Raw genomic sequence first — 12,560 nt, forward strand, 5'->3', positions numbered from 1 at the left:
CTGATTACGCGGCCAACACACTAAACGAACCAAAAAACACCTAACTTTGTTGACTGGTACGGAACCGATTTCCTGAGATGGTCATAATCAACTCTCAAAAGGCAGGTATAGCAATTGCATCTTTGCAATTACCTCTAGAAATTGTCAATCTTTAGCATAGGCTAAACTTAATCGTATTTGATACATCATAGTCGTGACAAACGTTGGTATATTCCACGTACTTATACGTTCAGTGCTGACATACGAGTTGTTAGTCCAGTGCTAATATCACATTGTACAATGGTTCTGTTTCAAATAACTTCTCTCAACCTCGTTTTAAATTAAAGCTGGCTTTCTACCGCATCTAGCTTTCATAATTAATTTACACTGTCAACAGATTCTCATTGTCATTGATCTGAACGTGATATTACTACTCATGAAGACGCTTGTACGTAATTTGTGTTCCGCGATAGCATGGATGAATGGCCATGTAATAAATTTTTTTTCTTGATGTATAATTTCCTTGGCGGATAACATGTATAGTTTGCTTCTTTTTTTTGAGAAATACATGTATAGTTTGCTGGATGTGCAAATATGGCCCATCAGGCCAAACCAGCGGTAGCAGCCCACGAACAAAAACCCATCGGTACTCTCTCCGTCTCTCGCTGACTCGCTCGCGGCTCGCGAAATCTTGGAGCGGCGCGGGGAACAGCGGACGGAAGCGGCACGGCGAAGGCAGCCTCCCCCGGTGCTCGGTCCTCCTCCTGCTCGCCCTCTCGGCCCTGCGCGCCCAGGCCCAGCGGGGCAGCTCCCCAACCCCAGCGACCAGCGCCGCGCCCGGCGGCGCCGCCGCGGCGGCGACCACTCGACGGCCACCCGCCGGCGCCCGGAGGTCCGGACTCCAGACATCCCATCGGCCCCCTACGGCCCTCCCACTACCAGTTCCAGTCCCAGTCCCAGCTCGAGCTCCGGTTGAAGCAAGGTGAGCACAGTCTTGACAGTCAGATCCATTCTTTAGAGTAAGAATTGAAGATTTCTCATGTGTGTAGAGATGAAAGGTTTGAAGAACCTATGTGAGCTTTCAGTTATGCTTGTTGACACTAAAAAACATGAACAGTTATCATGTTGTTTACAAGCTTCTTAAGTTGGTGCTAATTCTTCCACTAGCCACTGCTAGTGTTGAAAGAGTGTTTTCCACGATGAATTATGCGAAGGACAAGCAAAGGAATAAAATGGGCGATGAATATTTGAACAACTGCTTGGTCACATTTATTTAGAGGGAATTCTTCAGTCAGGTGAAAGATGATGATATCATTAATCTATTCCAAACAGGGGATTGTAGAGTTATGTTGTAGTAAACTTGCAGTTTTGTAATCTTTCTTAATTATTAGAGACAATGGCACTATGCCACTATGTCCAGAACTTGTACTTTGCTTATTACTATTGCCAACCCCACAGCACTGCTGGCGATGTATGGCGCTTCCGACCCCACAGCTGCGGAGCGCACGGCGTTCCGGCGTGCTGAGAAGCAGTACAAGCTTTACAAGCCACTCAACCTTAAGGGCAGGTCCAGGTCCAGGTCAGGATCTCTATCCCACTTTCTTCCCCTTCTTGGGGTTGCCATCTTCATCACTTCTCCCCCCTCCCCCCAACCTTGACATCATCCAACACTGCAGGAGCAAGCCGTCCGGCGGAGAGGGAGGTGGCGCTGACCTGTCAGCTGTAGTTGACTTCCACGCGCTGCTTGCTGCCGACGGGGAGCTTCCCGCGGGGATTGGACAGCGTGACTGTGCCGGGTTCGACCGCCCTGTATTCTGCTTCTTGGACCGGCCAGGTAACTGTGATCTCCCTTCTATTCTTTATTCAGGGCTAAAATTAGATCATCCGGTTTGATTTTTTTAAACTTGCGAATCTGAACATCGCACTTCGAACAGGGAAGGTTTTGCAAACCTTGGTCCTCTCTGTGAAGTAAATGCTGTTTTAGTCATGTGATGACACATCAGAAGTAAAGCTTAGAGCAAGTAATAATACAGCCCGCTGCTGGCTATATGTAAACTTATAGTCAAATCTATCGGCCCACTCATATAGTAGTTAGCTCATCTATGACCTACTTTCTCATACAAAATTTCTTGGTTCTTGAACATAATCTGTTTCCACCTACATCCCCTTATTATACTTGCTCCTATGAGCATAGCAAATCATATACTTTTAGCACTGTTTTACAACAAGACAACGTTCCTGCTCAGATTTCTGTATAAACATCAAAACATGCAAGTCATTTGTTATTTCCCATGTGGCCCACAAATCATAATGTCATTACACCAAATATGTTTCTAATATATCAGTATTCATCTTTGTAACTCTGTAGGGTTCTATTTCATTCCTGGTGCTTTATCAACTGAGGAACAATGCTGTTGGATCAGGGAAAGCTTGAAAACGTTTCCACAGCCACCTAATAGGACTAATTTGACTGCAATATATGGTTCAATTTCTGACTTACTCATCGCTGCTAAAAATCAAAAGATATTGGTTGAAGCAGAAAATCCTGATATCCAAGAAAGAAATGAACAGAATAATTGTGGAGGGAAAATGGAATCCAAATACTTCAAATTTGTGGACTCAGAGAGCCAGAAAGGGGAAGAGCATAGGTCAACCGCAGCAACTACCCTTGTGAGGAAGCTCCGGTGGAGCACCCTTGGTCTGCAATTTGATTGGTCAAAGGTATGTAACCACTTGCTTCCATGGCAATGCTAACTGCTAACAATAAGCTCATTTATATCATTGCTTGGATTCTGGTTTGTGGTGGTATTGATGTATTATGAATTTCCGATACATTATACTGCAATAAAAAATTTAAATATATTCAAAAGGTTCTACAATTATTTCAAAAGTGTTTGATTCAGATCAATCATATTATTGTTATGAATCTAGAATTCCATTAGAGTGTTAAGTGTATGTCAAGGCCCATCCTACAGGACCATACGGCCCATGAGGCTCTCTATATATAGTTGTCATCTCCACTAGTGGAGATCATTCTCTCAAATCCCAAGGTTAGTAACATGGTATAACAGCAAGGATTAGGGTTAGGTTAGGATTAGTTCAATCCTCCACCCACAATCCAAATCAATTCAGCGACCATTATTCACACGCATCACACATTTGTTCTGGCTTGCAGCCCGTTGGCCAGCGTTTCTTTGTAGCCGCCTGTCACAGATCTTTGTCCGAGGGCGGTCTTTGGTGCATGGCCGGGGCCTCCAAGCTCACACAGCTTTTATCTAGGTTGCTCCCCTTTGGAGCTTAAGTCCTGGGAGTTGCTGGTTGTCTTTTAGTTAGTTTGTGGTGCGTTGATGTGCTGGTCTCCTTAGGGTGTGTGTGTCCTGGTGCTTGGGTTGGGTCTCCCAGGGCGTACCCAGTGCAGAGGAGCTCCCGCTCTGTGCGGGGTCTGGAGAAGGGTGTTAGTAGCAAGCCTTACCCTCGCCTGTGCAATGCGAGGAGACCGCGACTCGAACCCGGGACCTTCCGGTCACAGGCGGTAAGACTCTACCGCTTGCACCAGGCCCGCCCTTCTAGGGTTGGGTCTCCCAGACCCGTGTATTTTTATTCTACCTGACGCGCAGTCCTGCGTGGTTCGAGAAAAAAAAAACAGATTTTGTCTGGCCACCACTAGTCGATGGTCACCGTTGCGTGGATCTCTTTGTTTCTATGATTTGGGCTGTTGGTTTTTCACATAGCACTCATGATCCTGCTCTATGTATTCACCTCTCTCCACGTGGATGTACTTGGCTATTGATTATGGGAGATGATGTTGTACATATTTCTCATGTGAAGAAACAACTTGGTGTGCAATTATTTGGGTCCTCTCAGTTATTTCTTAGGAATTGAGTTTTTACATTCTGCAAAGGGATTTTATCTTTCTCAGTCCAAATGCATACATGAACTTATTGCTTATTCAGCCATTACTGATTGTTAGACAGATAGCCAGGCCAGGCCTTATTCGCCGTGTCTATTGGTCGAGTCTGGGCCTTGAGCCTGTATGGTTTTCTATAGATTGGTTTCTAATCTTGATAGCCAAGGATATCCAACGGTGGTGATACTTCTATAAACCAACCCAGATGATCCTTGCCTATATATGTACATGTACTCCATGACTCTGTAATCTATCTATTTTTTTACCATGCAATTCCTTTGATTTCACTGATAACTGCACGTCTGCAACACCAATAGATCTGCACTTGCAGCTTCATGCTAGTGATGGTATGCCTCTTGAGGACCCTTCTTGCAATCATTATATTATGGATAGCCTTTTTTATCTCACTGTTACTAAACCTGATATGGCTCATGCTCTTCACAGCCTAAGTCAGTTTGTGAGTGCCCATACTTCTGTTCATTTTAGTCATTTGCTTCGTGTGCTGTGATTAAGGGGGACATCATCTCAGTGTTGGTTTTATGCTCGTGGTAATCCGCTTCAGCTTCATGCTTACTCGGACTCCACTTGGGTGAGTGACCCCACAGACCACCAATCTCATAGGCATAGCATTCTTCTTGGTTCTTCTCCTCTTAATGGAAGTCCAAGAAAGAAGCCACTGTATCTCGCTCTAGTACAGAGGCAAAACTTCGAGCACTTGCTACTAACATTGCAGAGATTATATGGCTTCGATGGTTGCTAGCTGATTTTAGTATTTCCTGTGGTGCCCCACACCTGAGATTGCCAATGATCCTATGAAACATGAACTTATTTAGCATATCGGTGTTGATGCCTTCTTCACCTACTCTCACTGGCATCATAATTTCTCTTCAGTATGTGTCCTCAGAGTCAGAGTTGCAAGTGGCACATTTTTTTCGCTAAAGCACAATCTCGAGAGCAGCATCCACTTCAGATCCTTTGCTTCCACCTTGATTTAGAAGGGGCTGTTTACTGTATGTCAAGGCCCATGCTATGGGCCCATGAGGCTCTCTATATAGTTGTCATCTCCACTAATGGAGATCATTCTCTCAAATCCCCAAGGTTAGTAACATAGAGCACATAATAGAATATTACAACTGTAAGGACATTCACGTAGCAGTTGACTTAAGGAGCTATTCTGCCAGTTCATAATTGGTCAGGTGAAACTATATTTGGACACAACTGTCTATCGCAAACAATATCTCCCATTGGTCATATAACCTGTATTGAAAAAAAAATACTTGGCTGGTGGATATAACCTGTATTGTTATGACACTAGGTTAAATATTATATTCGATTCTTGCTTGACTGCACAATTTCTACAAACTGTTGCTAGAAGTAGCATATTATGTCTTCATTTTCCTTTTCCTTTTGTAAAATCCTTATGCTTTGGCAGCGCAACTATGATGTATCACTTCCACACAACAAGATTCCAGATGCTCTAGCTAGTCTTGCCAAAAAGATGGCTATTCCAGCTATGCCGTCTGGAGAAGAATTCAAGCCAGAAGCTGCTATAGTGAACTATTATGGTCCAAGTATGTATAGCTTGTCTCTTGAGATAGTGAACGCCTTAGATTGATACATTTTCGTTGGAGTTGTCTTGATGAACTGTATTCATGCTCCTTTTCATTTCTGTACTGAAATACTAACCTTTGATTGATGTAGGTGACATGCTTGGTGGCCATGTTGATGACATGGAAGCAGATTGGACAAAACCTATTGTAAGCATAAGGTATGATGGTCCAGCTTCTTACCTTTTTTCGTGATCTTTACTTCTACTAAACATAGTGTCTTACCAGTTGGCATTTATTCTTTTAGTTTGGGCTGCAAATGCATCTTTCTTCTGGGAGGAAAGATAAGAGATGAAGTTCCAACAGCAATGTTCCTGCGCAGTGGTGATATAGTTTTGATGGCTGGGGAAGCACGAGAGCGCTTCCATGGTATTTTATGTTATGAAATGAAAGTTATTTGTAAATAAGATTAGAACACCATGAAACATAAAATTTCATTTCTATTTTGACCTTTGGTTTATATTTCACAGGTGTACCACGGATCTTCACAGACCAACAAGAAATCTCTGCACTGATTTCACAACTATCTAGTGGAGATGACGTCTTTATCTTGGACTATATCAAGAATTCTAGGATAAATATCAACATCAGACAGGTCTACTGAAGATCAGATTGGTTGCAGACTTACACATGAAAGATTGGTGCGAACTGCTGCTTTCTTGCTGCACAGTCAGGTCCATTATCTAGTATGGCTCAAGTAGGCGCATCTGGAATAGCAACGGAGGATCTGAAGGGTTGGAAGGTCCTACCATAGTCATCAAACTAACCATATGTGTAACTTCCATTGGATGAGGATTTTTTTTTGTGTGTGTGTGTGTGTGTGGGGGGGGGGGGGGGGTGTTAAAATTTGATAACCTGGCAAAGATATCAAAACTTGTGCAGGATTGCTGATCAAGGGATTAGCCATCGCTAGCTGATTTCATGTTATGTTTTCTGATGTGAATATGCTCCTCAATTTTGCTGCTACTGTAAAGATATTTGTAGATCTGTTTGAACTTATTGCTTGATGCTTCTCTCATTTTGAGCAATCTTAGGCTTTCTCAGAGTTCATTATCTAGTATCTGTATGTTCTCTCATCTCGAGGAATCTTAGGCTCTCGGAATTTATTTGCCAGAATCTTGGCCCAAGTTATCTTGGTATCATTGGATGGATTGAGCTTTTGTTCAGTATTGCATGGCTATCCAAAGGCACTTATTTGTTTTATGAGGCTGTTTGGTTCACAGCCCAGACCAGCCACTCAGTTGTGGCGTCGTCTAAGACTTGTGACGGAGAATATGGCCGTCACACCTTGCCATAAATTTCTACTGCGAAAGCATGTGGCTGCCCCACCTGAAAGCTGAACCAAACAACTGCCTTTCCTCTGTGGCGCCGCAGCTTTGGCAGGCGAGGTATGGCGGCGAGCCAAACACCCCCTATATCTGGATGTGAAAATTAGTTCAGAGTCCATTTGCGGATTTGCGAACAACCCACCTTGCATCCATAGTGATGGGATTGGGCAGAAAGCTATGTATCATGCAAGACTAACAAGTCTAAGACGATTTATGACGAATTGTTTTATTACGTGTCTTCGTCCAGTTTAAAGATTGCTAATGTGTCAGCAAATACAATAAAAACAAAGCAAGGTTATGCAGTTCTTTTTTTTCTTCAGCCTTAAACGAGACTCAATAAAGAATTCAAATAGCGAGAATCAATACTTCTAGTGTGCTTCAATATTTGTAACTCCCTAAAGGCCAAGAAAGGAGCATGCACCAGAAGTATATTTGCAAAATTCAGAATGTTTTACATCCCATTGAACTATCTTTGCAAAATCAGTATGTTCTGCAGGGTTACTTGTAACAGCTACACTTCTCGACATGCAATTTGTATTTTCCAGAAATCAAATAGACAGGACTGCTCGCTCTTTTTAGCAATTATACAAAGGTGCACAAGCACACATGAACAGACGAGGCAGGTACTGATCTCATCTGTTGGAATATATCACTTTTGAACAATCTTTTGGATTTGCTCTGGACTCAAGATCGATGCATTGATGTCAAAATTAGCTTCTTCCAATTCTTTGTGCAACTGCAAAAGGATTACAGGCAAGTAAACACGTAAGTCTTCTTTTTAATCTAGATTCTGGGGGAATGGGAATGGGGATGAGGAAGATGCACATACAGTCCCAAGTATGACAGATTGGCTCTCTGGGCTATATTTCCTCATTTCAACTAGCATGTTCAGTTGCTGGAGCAATAACTCAAACCATGTAATTAGCAGCTTGATCAACAAAACAATAAATAACAGAATGTTTTAACAGGAATAATGTGGAGGTGCCTCTTCACCTGTTCTTGTATTATTTGTTCAGCATGTAGTTTTTCAGCCAATTCTCTGGGTTCAAGCTCAGCTTCATCAATAGCCATTTCTTCTCTATTAAATAAAATGACAATAAATAAACTAAATATGAGTCTTTGACCAAAGTTTACTCTAGGAATCTCTGCTGTAAATCTCTAATGTAATAAAGTAGATGTTGCCACAACATTTCCTTGTTATAACAACATTTTTCACATGTTTTTTTCTTATGTATCTTGTTCTGTGCAAAGGTTACTCATCTAATTGATTGCTGGTTTCCTATTAAAACAAATCAAGAAGTAACATATAACGCAAAATCATTAGTGTGTTCATGTTCATACTTATATCTAATACATAAGTATACTGATATTAGTGCTCTCTCCCTACTATTAAATGTATATGCAAACATGGAACTATAACTGGAACCAAATAAAGTACCATGCATGATTGTAACTACAAGACTGGACACGTCAACCCGAAATATACAAAATATAAAATAAAATTGCTGCTCATCAGCATTATGTTAGTGACTAAGGGAAATGCTAAGCTTTATTGACTGTAACAGTCATCACTGCCCCCTTGTTTTCTTACAGTACACTATTTTAGACTTATTGGCACCAACATGTAAGACACTTACTTGGCAACAAATTGATAGAATTTAATCATCAAGTCCATGTCCTTTTCATAAACAACGTTGACCTTTCCTAGGCATCCAATACCAAAACTTGGATCTGACATTCAGAAATAACATGTCAAGGTGAAATTGTTGATTTCCACCCTAATGCAAAGATGAGTACAGTCGTTTTTAAAAACAAATCTGAAATGTGAAGGAAATAAACAATATTCTTTTGAGAAATACAATACTAGAAATCTAGATTATTTAAATTAAGCAAGCATTATATCCTTGGATCTTGACATAAACCAACTAGCAATCAAGTACTCAGCACAACTACTTGATACAAAAGCAATGACCAGCATATAAGTAGGTCAGCCTGGCATGTCAAAGTAGGCAGAGTAAAAGGATTTAATGTTCTACAACATTTATGTTATACCTTCATGTGCCATAGATATTTTATGAGTTAACCATGGCAAAAAAAAAAAAAAAAAAAAAAATCCTTCACCAAAATGTTAATGAAAATGGTAATATCCAATAGAGTTCCAATCCTGAAGCAACCCAATTTCTGAAGACAATCAAAATAGCAACTACGATCATATACAGTTTTTCCTTCGCCATTTGGCAGCTTCAAATAGAATGATAGATTATTTAGATTCCTGAATTTAAATACATAGACTAACTCTTATGGTTCTATATTGCTACTGCTATTTATGGTTCTTCTAAATTACTACTGCCATGGACATGTCAATTTCAATCAAGACAAAACTGGTAAGATCTATTTAGTTGATTTAAGAAAAAAACAGGGTTATCATTAAACAACAAGTGTTCTGTCTCTTGCAATATATATAGTTGAATTTTTCTTCTATCCTTGTCTACTATAGATCAATTATTCACTTATTGTAATAAACATGCTAGTAGACTACAGATATAATCGACCCAAGGACTAAAGTTCCTGATAACCAAATAAACTGGTCCGTGAATCAATAAATCAATGGGCAACATTGAAAATATCATGACTAAGAACCAAACTGGCGGGAATGAGTGCTATTTACTAAATCACATGTATGACACGCAATGCCATAATAAACATTGTCAAAAGAAGAATACCCCAGCTAATTCCATATCTGTGAATCTACCAAATGCACATACATCAGCATATGTTACATGGTGTCACATCATGATATCAGTAGCTGTAGATATGATAACATGGCCAATAGTCCAGGGTGTTGCATTGCAGTTCTTTCTTTACACGTATAGTAAATGCATCATCATTCTCAGTCCGATTCTTACTCATCTTCATCAAATCATTGTAAACTAGTACATGCCTAAATGCTACAGCCTACAGAAAACCTCAGAGAGACAACATGGTGTTCAAGTGGAAGGCAATTCGCGTACCTACTCCCATCTCACGAAAAATCTCCTCTTGTATTTCAGTGGTCACGGCCACAGCCTCCTACAGGGAGAACAAAGCACAAACACACTGTAACTTTCACATACATGTCCAGGCCTTCACATGTAAATTTGTGCTAAACAAACTGAATAATCGTTTCACAATTTCCCACATCGCAAGGCCCAAACTAAAATTTTGAAGTGACCCAAGGCAATCGAGCTGTATAAGTGAAACGTCAAGCTAATCAGCCAAAAGCCCAGGCAGAAAACCCAACATTTCAAGAACCGCTCCCCGACGAGCCCCGTCCATCCCTCACAAGTCACAGGAGACAATGAGAGCGCTAATCTAAAGAAGCGGAAATAGCACCCGGATTGCGCGGGCATCGCACCTGCTTGTCCCTGACAGCGTCGGCAATCCGCTGCTTGACCTCTGGAACGCGGGGACAGGGACCAGAGGTTAGGGAAAACCGGATGGGGAGCGAACCGGAAATGCGGCGAAGACGGGGACCCACCGGGGAGGGAGGTGAGGAAGGAGAAGCGGGAGAAGAGGTGGAGCAGCTGCTCCCTCGTCATCATGCTCTCGCCGCCGGCCGCCGCCATGTCCGTTCCCTTCCCTTCCTGCAGTCTGTCAGCCTGTGGGATCTGAGTCTCTGTCATCTGGGCGTGATTAGTTGTAGACCAAGCCAGCCAGGATGGCCAGTATACGCACGACCAAAGAAGCTAGGTTGAATTTGAGCAAGTGATCCTATTGGGTCGTCTTTGTTGTTGCTCTAGTCTAAGATAAGATTATATTGATTATATTTGGTTGTACACATACATCAGTTTCTTGGATGTCTGACGTATGGGACTCAGGAGAGCAAACGAATGAAAAAAATACAGACAAAAGATACGAGCGGAGCAACCAAACACAGCGCAAATACACGGAGAAATGCAGGACGCTCCTTCAAACGCCCTGGTTGAGCAACCAATCACCCCTATGTGATCTGTGGTTCCGGTTCCGGTGGTGCCCGTGTTTCTTTTTTTTCGCATCATTTTTTGCTGTATTTTTTTTAAGGAAAGCAAAAATAAATATGAGCCGTTTGTGGTCGGGTGCACATGTCGAGAACATGGGCTGTGAAGAGCTATTTTGGGCTTTCCAGGTGCATCCCAGAGGAGGAAGGGAAATGCTTACACCTGGGTGTCTGGGTGTCTGGAGGCCGGGGCGCTTGTGTGTAATGGACCTGCGGACCAGTTGAGGCAGCCTTCCCAACTCGTGCACCAGAGTGTTCGCTGCGACTGCCTCCACCACGCCGTCCTTCCCATCAGCGGCTGCTACTCCGCCTCGCTGCTGCCGCGTACCCATCTCGTGCCGCACGCTCCTTGCCCCCCGTCTCACGCACCTTTGGCTCCCTCCCGTAGAGCGCCGCCCTGCTGCCCTCCCCCCCCCCCCCCCACCCCGTCGCTTGCACCTCCCACTCCCTCCCGTCGCTGGCCCTAGTGTTGGTGCTACTCGCTCCGCCCGTCACGCGCGCCGCGCCCCCGATCGAGCCAAGCGGGGGTGGCTGGTGGTGGTGCTCACACGCGCCGCTGGTGCTGGGTGCTGGTGGTGCTCGTGCGTAGTCGCTTGCTATCAGCTCTGACCTCAACGGCCGGAATCGACCAGCCCCGGCCTCCCCCATGTTGCAAATACATGTTTCAAGTGTTTCAGATGTTTCATAGCTATATTGCAAGTGTTTCATACGAACTTTGCAAAAGTAGATTGGGATGATGCATATGTTGCAATGGTTGTACACGTATGTTGCAAGCTCCTGTTCTCAATGTCTCATCTGTTTTTTCCGACATATGTTGCAAGTATGTTTATCTGGATGTTGTATATGTTTTCACACATATGATGCAAGTGTTTTATCTGGATGTTGGGTATGTTTACAATGGTTTCAAATATTTTCAAGTGTTTTTGCAAGTGTTTTAGACGCATGTTTCATTTGTTTTTTGACGTATATTGCAATTATTGTATCTGAATGTTTTAAATCTAGATCGGGTGTTGCATCTTTCTCCTCGCCTTTCTGCTATCTCGCCTCGGTGTCAGGCGTAGGAAGCGAGCGCAGACGGAGGCAGTTCCCATTGGCACGGCGCGGGCCCCACGTGCTTGCGAGCGAGCGTAGCAGGCGAGACGTGGACAGGCAGGCAAGGGACGTGGGACGGGGGGGGGGGGGGGTAGCGGCATGGGCGTCCGGGCGCTAGCCACCCCCGAACAGGAATTGTCAAGAGGCGCCAACATTGCTCATTGTATGGGAAAAATGTAGTAGTAGTAGTAATAAATTATTATTCCACTAAAAAGAAGTAATAAATTATTGTTTTGGACAGGCAATTGTTGAAGAAATTCCTTTTTTATGGAAGTGTGTTTCAAGACAAAACTACGCACCAAGGTATGTTTTTACGTTCCTAGTACAAACCAATTCATGCACAACATGTATTTTGACCGAACCACTACGGAATCATGAAAATAATATAATATTGCAAATATTAATTAAAGTAATGCATGCTATCTTTTATTTCGTAAAAAAATAACTACCCCCTCGAGCAAAAGCAATAGTCACACTTTACTTTGCATGGTTCTCGATGCATACAATTTTTAAAAATGATTTTTTAGAATATATTCTAAACTTTTTTAAATTCATTTGATTGTACAAGCATTATTGGATATAGATATACACACATATAACTTACATGTTTTTAAATTAAATAATTTAAAAGT

The 12,560-nt window shown here is 42.6% G+C and overlaps 2 protein-coding genes across 3 annotated transcripts; one reads left to right on the plus strand and one right to left on the minus strand.

Annotated features, from left to right (window-relative positions):
• The first annotated feature begins 618 nt into the window (after positions 1-618).
• Positions 619-6,604, plus strand: LOC136483751 (alpha-ketoglutarate-dependent dioxygenase alkB-like). 2 transcript variants are annotated; one of them, XM_066480911.1, is made up of 8 exons: positions 619-961; positions 1,438-1,558; positions 1,656-1,813; positions 2,348-2,700; positions 5,319-5,457; positions 5,588-5,654; positions 5,741-5,862; positions 5,964-6,603. In XM_066480911.1, exons 2-8 carry the CDS (start codon positions 1,449-1,451, stop codon positions 6,095-6,097), a joined length of 1,083 nt encoding a protein of 360 aa, XP_066337008.1. In that variant the 5' UTR covers positions 619-961; positions 1,438-1,448; the 3' UTR covers positions 6,098-6,603. The 2 variants fall into 2 exon arrangements, with proteins under 2 accessions (XP_066337008.1, XP_066337009.1); XM_066480912.1 differs by lacking the exon at positions 619-961 and adding an exon at positions 1,014-1,274 and having other exon boundaries at positions 5,964-6,604.
• A 601-nt stretch (positions 6,605-7,205) lies between these two features.
• On the minus strand, positions 7,206-10,513 carry LOC136482046 (uncharacterized). Its single transcript, XM_066479294.1, has 7 exons — positions 10,339-10,513; positions 10,216-10,256; positions 9,833-9,890; positions 8,459-8,552; positions 7,815-7,899; positions 7,651-7,716; positions 7,206-7,557 (listed from the first exon to the last, which is right to left on the minus strand). The coding sequence occupies exons 1-7, from the start codon at positions 10,481-10,483 to the stop codon at positions 7,471-7,473; spliced, it is 576 nt and encodes a 191-aa protein (XP_066335391.1). The 5' UTR covers positions 10,484-10,513; the 3' UTR covers positions 7,206-7,470.
• Between the last annotated feature and the right edge of the window lie 2,047 nt (positions 10,514-12,560).

The sequence above is a fragment of the Miscanthus floridulus genome, chromosome 9 (assembly GCF_019320115.1).
Source record: "Miscanthus floridulus cultivar M001 chromosome 9, ASM1932011v1, whole genome shotgun sequence".
Classification (NCBI taxonomy): Eukaryota; Viridiplantae; Streptophyta; class Magnoliopsida; order Poales; family Poaceae; genus Miscanthus; species Miscanthus floridulus.